The 12,713-nt window shown below is 34.3% G+C and overlaps 1 protein-coding gene across 7 annotated transcripts in view; it reads right to left on the bottom strand.

Annotated features, from left to right (window-relative positions):
- The window catches only part of ATRNL1 (attractin like 1), a 765,177-nt gene that overhangs the window by 544,530 nt on the left and 207,934 nt on the right, over window positions 1-12,713 (bottom strand). For 6 of the 7 annotated variants that reach the window (XM_049645843.1, XM_049645837.1, XM_049645839.1 and 3 more), the window contains one exon: window positions 10,810-10,947. In XM_049645843.1, coding sequence (XP_049501800.1) covers window positions 10,810-10,947 — 138 coding nt within the window. The remainder of the gene's footprint in view (window positions 1-10,809; window positions 10,948-12,713) is intronic. The other variant, XM_049645841.1, reaches the window with a different exon arrangement.

Genomic DNA, 12,713 nt, shown 5'->3' with positions numbered 1-12,713 from the left:
TTTTTTAAGTTTATTTATTTTTGAGAGAGAGACAGAGTGTGAGTGGGGGAGGCACAGAGACAGAGAGAGACAGACAGACAGACAGACAGACAGACAGACTCTAAAGCAGGCTCCAAGCTCTGAGCTGTCAGCACAGAGCCCAACGCAGGGCTCGAACTCACGGACTGCAAGATCATGATCTGAGATGAAGTCAGACGCTTAACCAACTGAGCCACCCAGGCATCTCTATAGCTTTCTTTCTCTTTTTTTTTTTTAAAGAAAAATCAGCTTGCAAATAACAGTAAGCTACTTTTTTACCTCTTGCTGTAATGAAAATATTGGTTGAAACTAGAAAGTTACTTAGCTAGGAAATTTGAATTATTTTTCTTATAGATTATGTGCAAATGAGTAAAATAGAAAACACAAATATTGTATTTTCCTAATAACACTCATATAACAAAATGTTAACTATAAACCAAGCACAGTACTACCACCTATGGAATGAGGATACAAACACAATATAAAAAATTAAAAACATATAAGACAAACTTTTCTCAAGTCTGCATACTACTTAGAAAAACAAGTAAACAATGACTCACAAAAACACTGATGCCTATCACCATGGAGGTATCAACACTGCCTGAAGCTAGGAGAAATATTACAAAACATTTTCAGGCTGAAATTTCCAGAGATGAGATCTGGAAAATGACTTGGGGAGTTCAGAGGTACAGCAATGTCCAGGGAAGTAAACGTAGCTCAAATGGGTAAAGAGCTGGGTTTGAATGAACGAGTGGCTGGGCCTGAGGTAAAAAGGTACAATATTATGAATGTCCTGGCCATAAAATAAAAGAATAATCAAAAGTGGGGCACCTGAGTGGCTCAGTCAGCTAAACATCCAACTCTTGATTTTAGCTCAGGTCATGATCTCAGGATTCCTGGGTTTGAGCCCTGCTTGGGGCTCTGGCCTGACAGCACAGAGCCTGCTCGTGATTCTCTCTCCCCCTTTCTCTCTGCCCCTCCCCTGCTCTCTCTCTCTCTCTCTCTCTCTCTCTCAAATAAATAAATAAATAAATAAATAAGAAAAGAATAATTAAAAGAAAGAGAGGCTGATCTGTTGGGAAACTATTAGAATAGCCTAGGCTAAAATACAGACACAACTGGATATTACTGTGGCTTTGAAATGGATAAGACTTGACCACTGATTATAGCTAAGATTCAACAAGATATGAGAGCATACAGGTTTGGAGTAGAAGAATGAGGTAGTTCACATTTGAATTCTGGTTCTAGCACCTGTAGGCATAACCTTTAACATGGTACTTAGGCCTATATTCTTGGTCTACTCACCTGAAAAATGAATATAATAGTATATACTTTATAAAATGCTTAGGATGAAACATAAAAATTTAGGCAAAGTTCCTAGCAATATTTCTGGCATAAATAAACTATTAACTATTAGTTATATATATTATGGACTATTATTATATATTTATTAATAGATTATTATACATTATAATTTATTAATACATTTATTGTATTAACTATTATATACTTTTAACGTAATGCTTGGAGTTTAACTGACAAAGAAAATTTTAGTGTCATTAACTAAAATGTGGAAATACAGAAAAAGAGAAGTAAAGATGTGAGGGAATATGAGAAACAAGATAGAATGTGAAACAAGAAAAATTATTTTAGGGCACAGCATAAAAGGCATTGTAAATCTTACTAAGTAGTTTTTAATTTATTTCTCACTTTGTATGCAATGAAAGATTTATGAAATGGTAATAAAATTACTGAATGTTCTTAGGAAGAAAATTATGTCTTTGCTTCCCTTCTTATAAAGGAAATATAAAGGTAGATTACAAATGGAGACATTGTACAGAGGGTATAGAAATTGTGGACAGGTTATTCATTCATTCATTCATTCATTCAGCAAACATTTAATAAGAAGTTATTCCATTTCAGCTAACCTGTAACATCCAACAGCAAAAGAAGAGAGGAATCGTGTGGGCCTAATGGGTATTATCAACAAGTAAGATGGGGATGAAGGGAGAAGAGTTTTAAACAACAAAGTCACTGAATTCAGTTTTTTGAATGAATTAATATGAACAGTAGTGGCCTTGTACACAACGTTTAACAGGAAACCAAAAAACACGTTAAAATTGTTTATTAACATAAATACACAATAAAATGTTTATATACTTCTTTAAATCCTAAAAATACAGATTATTATTCTTATAAAATCAGTAGATGAGCCCACAGAGAAAAAGCAAGATAAAAGGTATAGATAAAATTATTTGCAATTAAGAGAAAAGCAAATATTTGCATCCATATTCTATGGTATATAAAAATGGACCTTGAGAGAAAAGGTGTGCCTTGTTAATAATATATTAGAAGGATTTTAATATGGTTATGAAATACTTACAGAAAATACTTATGCTGATGCTTTCCTACACCTGTTCTAGGCATTTCTAATATATAATTAACTTGTCCACCATCACTAACTAGTGTTTGTGCATTATCTGAGCAATGAAAAAGTATGTATCCAAATTGGCATTTAGTATAATTTTGCTTTTTAACACATCCATAAAAATCAGAATAAAACCAAATACATGCTTAGAGTTTCTTAGAGTAACCTCTAATTTTCTAGAGTATACTAAATAAATGGTTGGCGTTTCAGAATAGGAGGAATACGCTCCATTTTAAATCTACCTTTTAGTGTTCACCCTAGGCCTGCCATTTGAAGCAAGTAAGAATTCCTTAACATTTGTATGATAGTATAAGGGCCATTTTTACTGTTAAATTAAATTATGATATCTAACATCACTTTTTAAACAACCAAAGAGTACCAGGTCCTCATAACACAAAATCTCATGCTTGATAAGGGGGCTAAGGATTACATTGCATGAAATTAAAGAGAAATATTACACACTTAAAATAAAATAATGGCTTCTACCTAGTCGCAAATAGGTAAGTGTTGTACTTGTAAATTCAAAATCATTCAGTAGTTTTTAAAATTCCATGAGATACATTAGTGACACATTAATGATACATTAGTGATACATTAGTGATACATTCGTGCTAATGAAAAGAAAGCATGCAAGTGACACACTTCATTGCTAAAAACATGTAACTAGAGGTGGAAATATTCTATATCATCAGGCCTAGAACCTTAAATAACACTACCAAATGCCAGAAGTTGGCATGAAGATTAAGTTCAAGTTAGGATAGGTGGAAAGCAGAAGTTTGTGCCAATAAAAAATAGGAAAGGAGATCTTGAGGAAACAAGGTACAAAAGTAAGCCAAGCAAAGTTCCTCAACACTCAAAAGTTCAGTGACTATGTCTCCAGCAGTTTCATGAGGCTTAGCCCACAGACATCTGGACTGGAAAAGGCATCTGGAGCACCTTGGTGGCTCAGTCTGTTGGATATGTGATTCTTGACTTCGGCTCAGGTCATGATCTCATGATTCATGAGATTCAGCTTCGTGTCTGGCTCTGTGCTGACAGCACGGAGCCTGCTTGGGACTCTCTCTCTCTGCCCCTCCTCTGCCCTGCACCTGTTCATGCAGTAGCACACACACACGTGTTCTCTTTCATTCATTCTCTCTCTCTCTCTCTCTCTCTCTCTCTCTCTCTCTCTCTCTCTCCCCCCCCTTCCCTCCCTCTCTCAAGTAAATAAACTTTAAAGAAAAGGCATCTAACAGAAGGAAGTAGTAAGCTGCACCTTCTACTAACCCACAATCAAGGTCATTCTGAAATTACCTGACTTAATGTCGGGTCTAACTACTTTTCATGTACTCAGTTCTTGCCCTTTTGATTCCTTTTATGAGGATAGATAAAAAGAGCTCAGAATGATGAAGTAGATAAAAGATGATGAAGTAGATAAAAGAGTTATGAGTATTTGAAGTTAGAGGAAAACTTTGACCAGAAAAACAAAACATTTCAAAATAATTAGTAGAGAAAGAAGACAAACTAGCTAAAATATTGTAGAAGCTATGAAATAAAGGTTCTTTTTAATCATTCAATTTAAACAGGTAGCTCCACATAGTTTAAAAAGCCTTTCTTGGTTTTCTTAATGTGTTTAAAGTTATCTAAAAAACGTTATTCTGAAAAAAATATTAAAAAAATTTTTAATGTTTATTTATTTTTGAGACAGAGAAAGAGTGTGAGGGGGTAAGGGGCAGACAGAGGGAGACACAGAATCTGAAGCAGGCTCCAGGCTCCGAGCTGTCAGCACAGAGCCCGACACGGGGCTTGAACTCACAAAGCATGAGATCATGACCTGAGCCGAAGTTGGACGCCCAACTGACTGAGCCAGCCAGGTGCCCCACTGAAGAAAATATTTAATCAAAGTAAAACCTCATACCTATACCATATACTAAATATCTACATCTAATTATATAATTATTCATTTAATGACCTCTCTTTGGGATATTTAAGTCTCAGGTTGGCCTTTATAATCATGTATACTAAGAAAATACAAGTTTTGACTTTTTTGTGTCAAAATAATTAACAGAAATAAGATTTACATGTCAAGCGATTTTCATTTATCTGCAGTTTTAGATTATTCAGGTCAATGTTCCCAGTTTGAGAGTATTAAACTTCTTACACTTATTTCAAGAAACGCTCAAGTTCATTTGGTTATAAACTTTCAGCTCCTATAAACACCTGTAATATGTGAGAAGGGTTTGAAATTAAAAAATCTCCCATCATACTCAAAAGAAAGAAGAGTTCATTCATATTCCTTTTTACTACCCTCTAGGCTCAGAGGATAGTTGTGTCATAATCCAGTGTATTTATTGAAATATTATATACTTCTGTAACAGTCAGTTATGGGCAGATATCCACAATCTATCACAAAGAAAAACATAAGTTGTATTCATAAGAAACAAAGGTAAAAATAGAACTGTCACTATGTTGACAGACTCTTTTTTTTCCAAAATTGGAAAATAATAAGAGTTTCTTTATCACTATAAAAATAAAAACATATGTAGGAAGAAAAATAAATCAGCAGTGTTTATTATTCAAAAGCCTATGAAAAGAACAACAAAATGAACTAAAAGACATAATTTAATAAATATTAGACTTTGCCAAAACCAATTATGAATGCAATGATAAATAATCTTATTGATAATGCCAACTAATTCCATTAAACATCCTGCAAAAAATTAACCAAAAACAGTAAAAGCTAGATGAAGAAAACTCTTGATCATACATGACTGCAACTTTTAAAATGCTTACATTTCATGATTTGGAGAGGATTTTTTGTTCTTATAATACATCTTTTTATGAATACTCAAAACAAGTACACATAAATATTTTAAAACATTTTAGGGATTGACAGCATTATAGTTCAGTTGTCTCACATTGAGAACAAGGTATAATGAAAGCATGCAACTAATGATAAAACACGTTAACACTGAAATTTATAAACTGAACTCAGCTCCAAAGGGCCTACCCAGATCCTTCCGACAGAATTAGTCTTTTTCTCCGTTTCTATCATTCAAACTCTTCATAACACTATTATAGCACCCACACGATGTATAGAAATTTAAGTCCTAACACAGGGTTTTGCATATAGTTAAGTACTCAATAATAGTATGTGAATTCAGGGGTAATCCCTCATTGGAAATTCAGTGTGTTAAGTGTTGAGCCATTGTAGTATACTAAGCCATCCTATTCAATGAAGCATTCACTTATTTTCATTTACTAAAATTCATGAGTCAGATTGGAGATTATATGACAAAAATAATACTGTTCCAAAAGTCTAAACTATACATTCTTCTTAACATACTTAAGCCTACTGGTGTTATCAACTGTAATAATAAGAATAATAGTAATAATTGCAATAATAGCATTCTAGAGTTAACATTTGCCAGAAACACATATTATATCCTATGTAAAGTATCTCATTTAAGCCTCACAATAAATTAAATTAGTCACACTATTTTTAGGTGAAGAAACTGAGACAATAAGAGGTTAAATAATTATCCAAGATACAGTGGCATTGCCTGGATATGGACCCAAGTAGTAGGATTCCAAAGCCCAAGCTCTTTACAATATTACACACTTCCATAGTTACAAAGACTGATAGATGATAGATAAATGATAGATCACACACACATACACACATACAAACATACATAGATGAAAGGAAAGAAAGAAGGATGGAAGTAAATGGCAGGCAGCCCTAGAGCAAATTTGCATCAGAGAATCTTCCTGGACATCGATGAGAAACAAAGTAATTTTAATAAACCATTTTTAAAGTGTTTTGGTTTATTTCAAGCTTTTAATTTCCATTTAGTTAACATAGTTAACATAGAAAGTAATAGTACTTTCAGAAGTAGAATAAAGTGATTCATCACTTACATATGATACCGAGTGCTCATCCCAACAAATGCCCTCCCTAACACCCACCACCCATTTAGCCCATCCCCCACCCAGCTCCCCTCCAGTAACCCTCAGTTTGTTCTCTATAGTTAAGAGTCTTTATTATGGTCTGCCTCTCTATTTCCTTTTTTATCCCTATGTACGTCTGTTCCATTTCTTAAATTTCACATATGAGTGAAATCATATGGTATTTGTGTCTTTCTCTGATTTATCTCACTTATCATAGTTCTCTCTAGCTCCATCCATGTTGTTACAAATGGCAAGATTTCATCCTTTTTTTGAAACTTTTTAATGTTTATTTATTTTTGAGAGAGAGAACGAGGGAGGAAGGGGCAGAGAGAAAGGGAGACACAGAACCAAAGCAGGCTCCAGGCTCTGAGCTGTCAGCACAGAGCCCGACGCGGGGCTCAAACTCACAAATCCCAAGATCATGACCTGAGCCGAAGTCGGGCGCTTAACCAGCTGAGCCATCCAGGTCTTCCAAGATGTCATTATTTTGATGACTGAGTAATATTCCATTGTGCATACACACCACCTCTTCTTTATCCACTCATCAGTCAATGGACGTTTGGGTTCTTTCCCTACCTTCACTATTGTTGATAATGCTTCTGTAAACATCAGGGTGCATGTGTCCCTTTGAATCAGTATTTTTGTATCCTCTGGGTAAATACCTAGTAGTGTAATTGCTGGATTGTAGCGTAGTTCTATTTTTAACTTTTTGAGGCAACTCCATACTGTTCTCCAGAGTGGCTGCACCAGTTTGCATTCCCATCAGCAGTGCAAGAGGGTTCCCCTTCATCCACATCCTCACCAACACCTGTCGTTTCTCGTGTTGTTAATGTCGGCCATTCTGACCAGTATTAATAAAACCACTTTGAAGAGTTAATTATAATAAAAGAATAGCTATAAATGTGCCATAGGCTAAGAGCAATCTGAGGAAAATCTACAAGTGCATTTATATAATATTGGCAACAATGTTAAATTGACTTTAGTAGACTGAATTTAAAAAATAATATCTGAATCTGCAGTACTCCTAAAGCCTTACCATTCAAACATAAATCTACTTCCTTCTTTCTCTTAATGTCATCAGAACTTTGAATTTTAATAAATGCATCTACTAATGAAAAATGAACTTTTTCAATAAGGTGAATAGAGAAATAGCAATAAATTTACACTTCCCATTTTTTTATAAATTGATTTTAGCCATGGCTGCATTAAAAATAATTCACCAGATGTGACATATTGTTGATTTAGTTTGATAGCTAATGTGGCCCTAAAAAATAAAAATGACTTTCATATATTACATCACCATAGAGAAGTCATAGACAGCAAAATATTATCTTGCCAACTTTAAGAAACAAGGAAACTATAAGGAATTATTTACAGCTTCATAAACTATCAAAGAATGTGCAATAGTGAATAAGATAGGCATTTATCTTTCATTCCCTTTAATTTTCCATTGCATTGTGCCTCAGCTTGCCAGATGTGTAATGTCAGTAACGAAAATTAACACAGAATAACTGAACTTAGTCTTAAACCTAGCACAGAAGTATCATCCCCAAAGGGGAACATACTTGTAAAAGCACTTAGGCCTACTGGAGTGATAAAACTTGCCATTCTAATTTAAAATATTTTGTAGCTAATATAGTTATTCAAATGCTCCTTTTGCCTATGTTGGCAAAAAACTAATACTTTGGTAATCCTCATGACATTGCATGGGCCAATGAATTCTTCGAAATGCACCCAAAACACAAGCAACAAAAAAATAAATATATAAACTGGACTTCATCAAAATTGAAAACTTTTGTGTTCCAGAGGACAGTATAAAGAAAGTACAAAGACAACACGCTGAATGGAAAAACATATTTGCAAATCATGTATCTGATAAGGGCTTCATATCTAGAATATACAAAAAACCTTTTTAATTCAATGACAACATCAAACAACCCAAATAAAAAAGGGCAAAGGACTTGAACAGACATTTCTTCAAAGCTACAGAAATGGCCTATAAGCACATGAAAAGACACAGGATTTTGAACAAGTATTTGTACACCTATGTTCATCCCAGCATTCAGCACAATACCAAAGGGTGGAAGCAACTCAGGGCTCCATCAGTGGATGAAGGGATAAACAAAATGCATGTATGCGCACAACAGAATATCCTTAGGCCTTGAGGAGAGAGGATATTGTGACACATGCGACAACATGGAATACTGTGGATGCCACGTGTTTCAAACTACCTACAGCACTCAAATCCATAGTGACAAAAAGTAAAATGGTGCCAAAAGCTGGGGTGAGGGTAATGCAGAATTATTATTTAATAATTATAGAGTTTGCATTTTGCAAGATGAAAAAAGTTCAGGAGTTGGATGGTAATGACTCTCTTAAAACAATATAAATGCACTTATTGCCTCTGTGCTACAAACACAAAAATAGTAAAATGGTAAATTTTATGTTATGTATATTTTACCACAATTTAAAAAATGAATTGTTCTTAAATGGGCAAAGGACTGGAATAGAAATTTTCCAGAGAAAATCTACAATGACTATCAACCACATGAAAAGATACTTAACATCACTAGTCATTAAGGAAATGCAAATCAAAACTATAAAGGGATATCATTTCATACCTACTAGAAGGATCAAATTTCTTTAAAATATGGAAAATAACAAGTGTTGGCATGGATGTGGAGAAATTGGAATCTTTGACATTTCTGGTGAAAATACAGAATGATGCAGCCACTATGGAAAACAACTTGAACAATTGGGCACTTTTACAAAAAGTTAAACATAGAATTACCACATGACCCCACAATTCCTCTCCTGGTTTATACACAAAAGAACTGAAAACCAGTATTCAACAAAGACTCGGCAATAAGGTTCACAGCAGCATTATTCGCAATATGCAAGCAGTGTTAAAACTTCTAGAGAGTCTTCATCTTTCCACAGCCAATAATGGAGGCTTTTCTGTGGGTGCTTTATGGGCAATCTCCATTAGAAATAATGGATTAAAAATGTAAGGGACAAGGACCAATCTAGATATAAAAAAGGATTACTATGGGGGCACCTGGGTGGCTCAGTCGGTTGAGCATCCAACTTCGACTCAGGTCATGATCTCAGCATTCCCGAGTTTGAGCTCTGTGGTGACAGCTCAGAGCCTGGAGTCTGTTTCAGATTCTGTGTCTCCCTCTCTGTCTCTGCCCCTCCTCCACTCATATTTTAATAAAAAAAGGATTACTATAAAATTATAATTTAAAAGGAAACTTAAAAGAACACTTAAAAATTCTCTGGCATGGGGTGCCTGGGTGGCTCAGTCAGTTGAGCGTCCAACTTAGGCTCAGATCATGATCTCATGGCTCATGGGTTCGAGCCCCACCCCGGGGTCCATGTGACAGCTCAGAGCCTAGAGCCTGCTTGGAATTCTGTGCCTCCTTCTCTCTCTGCCCCTCCCCTTCTTGCTGTCTCTCTCTCACTCTCAAAAATAAACATTAAAATTTTTTTTAATTCTCTGCAAAATAAGAGGAAAAAGCAGCAGGATAGAGGGGAAGATAGAGAAAAGTAGAGTTTAGTAAACAAAAAAAAAAATGTGATGAGAATAGCACTTAAAATGCTCCTTTAATGTCCTTCAATTCCTATTACATGACCTCTATTACATGTGATCTCATTCGATCTTTATCATCTGCCTTTTGCATACGAAAAAAAGGAGGCACTAAGGTTAAGTGGCCACGGCCAGACACGTAAACAGTGGCAGAGAGGGATTTCAGCCCAGGATTGATTGCAAACACAAAAATCTTACCTGATGTAAGGCATACACAAAACCTTTAATTGTCTCTTATTTCTAAAGTCTAAACAATAATTTACTATTATTAAAAAACAATCAGGGACGCCTGGGTGACTCAGTTGGTTAAGCATCCAACTTCGGCTCCGGTCACGATCTTGTGGTTCTTGAGTTCGAGCCCTACATTGGGCTCTGTGCTGACAGCTCAGAGCCTGAAGCCTGCTTCAGATTCTGTGTCTCCCTCTCTCTGTGCCCCTCCCCCGCTCACACTCTGTCTCTGTCTCTCTCTCTTTCTCTCTCCCAAACATAAATAAATATTTAAAAAATAAAAATAGATATAGAAAACAATCAGCAGTGATTGTGAATAGTGAGATTATAGGTGATTTTTAATGTATCTGCATTTGCTAAATTTCCTATAATAAACATGTATTCATTTTGAAATAAGAAAAATACTTTTTAAAGTAAGTATACCACAAAACTGTTATAGCTCACATCGTCTCTAATGAATAAATACTACTTTCCAAAAATATTTAAGCTTCATGGGAAAAATTTTCCTTAATAAAATGTATTTTCCACAATAAGATAGCATTTTCCACAAGAGGTTCATCTTTCTCAACTTTCATTTCTGTCGTACAAATACACAAGTAAGGGAAAAACTACTTACCTGTGCACTGTCCTCCGTTAGTCGGATCTCCGTAATAACCTGGCATGCAATCTTGACACTGGTTTCCTGTGGTGAGATTTTTACACTGTTCACACACGTTATTATTGACGCAAGTGCTATGTCCATTACACTGGCAAGCTAAAGAAAAGAGTAAAAATATTACAAATATCTGCATCACAATAGCAAGTATAATAGCTATCAAGACAAAGAATTTATTTTACAAATTTGAATGATAGCAAAGTCCAAAGGACATTTCCCAAGTTTTATTTTTATTATGTATAACATATGTGGCTCAAATATTAAAGCAGGACAATTTATATGGTAAATTCTTTGTTAAAATTTTGTCCAATGCTCTATAATATGTAGGGGCAAGCAATAGAGTAAAACATAAAAGTTATAGCCAAAAAGAATACTTTTTAACTATTCCTTAAAGATTCATGTATTATGTGTATTAAGTTATATAAGCACAAGACTGAATAATATAGCTTTGATAAAGAATATTGAAAATGCATCTTATTATATTTACACATAACAACAAAGGATCAATAAATACAGAAAACTTTGAGACTATATACGTCCTTACTTGAAAAAAATACGTGTAGAATTATCAAAAAATAGCACTTTTAAATTAATTTACACAAATGTTTCTCTTCTTTGGATAAGAAAAGCTTCAAGGCTTACTAAAAATTCTATTTGTGAACTAAAAAGAATCACATTTAAAGCCTGACTCTTTATGTCTTCATAATATAAAATTTAATAGGTTTTGATATTAATTTTACAACAGAATCCAAAAATTTCAGATGAGAGATCAAGTTCATATATGAAAGCTCACACCTTTGGTGCTTATTTGGGGCATAATGACTTGGTTTGGTAACTGCTTGCCCAAACACCATCATCACTGCCACCCTCATAATCATCTTCATCATTATTACAACTAAGATAACCTTTATTTGAGGTTTCCCTTACTTTGACCAGGGAAGCCAATGTTCAGTCAACCAATCGTCTGTGGCTAGCATCTATTCTAGTTGGTCAGTGCACATACTAGACCTGTTTTAAAATATATAAATACCACCCCATTGCCACATAGTATAGCAGGTGGTTTACATGAATTATATCATTTAATCCTCACAATGATTCTATGTGGAAAGCACTACAGCAGAGGACCATTTCTAAGATAAGCAAGCCTGGGTAAAGCAACCACCCAAAGTCACGCAGATAATTAATGCCAGAAACAAACACACAATCAGGAAGTATGAATCAAAAGACCAGACATTAAATACCACCTCTTGTGTGTAGAAAATTTGAAAGTGAGAGGGAAATCCTGAGAGACTAGCATAAGGTTATCAACAAGTGTTAACCTCAAAGGATAAAGAAATGCACTGGCAAAAACAGTGAAAACCAAATACCTATACCTTACAGAAATTTTCAGAAGCATAACTCTACTATAACACAGGATAGAAATAACACAAAGTCATCACGGGAAAATGCTAAATAATCATCATCCTCTTTATAAAATTGAGGAAAGGATAAGTTTTCACATTTTCTATTACATTATGAAACAATGACAAGGAAATTTAGGAAAAAAAGTTCATGATAATTTAAGTGCAATCAAAACACAAAACATTATGTTTAGAATGCTCAAAATTTTGTTTTAAAATGTATAAATATGCCTATGGAAAAATTAATTGTGGTTATTTTAATTTAATAAGATTTTTCTGCATCATCAATTTTCTATAATAAATTCCTACTACTTCTATAATAAGAAACAATGTTAAGAACTTTAACTTTTTAACATTTGTTTTAAAAGATAAGTTGTTTCATAGAAAGTTTATTATGTGACACTACTAATTAATTCACTCAGGTAAAAACAAAATTTATTGAGTGCCTACTACATGCAAAGCATT

Source organism: Panthera uncia, chromosome D2, assembly GCF_023721935.1.
Source record: "Panthera uncia isolate 11264 chromosome D2, Puncia_PCG_1.0, whole genome shotgun sequence".
Taxonomy (NCBI): domain Eukaryota; kingdom Metazoa; phylum Chordata; class Mammalia; order Carnivora; family Felidae; genus Panthera; species Panthera uncia.
This window is presented reverse-complemented; position numbering and strand designations above follow the sequence as displayed.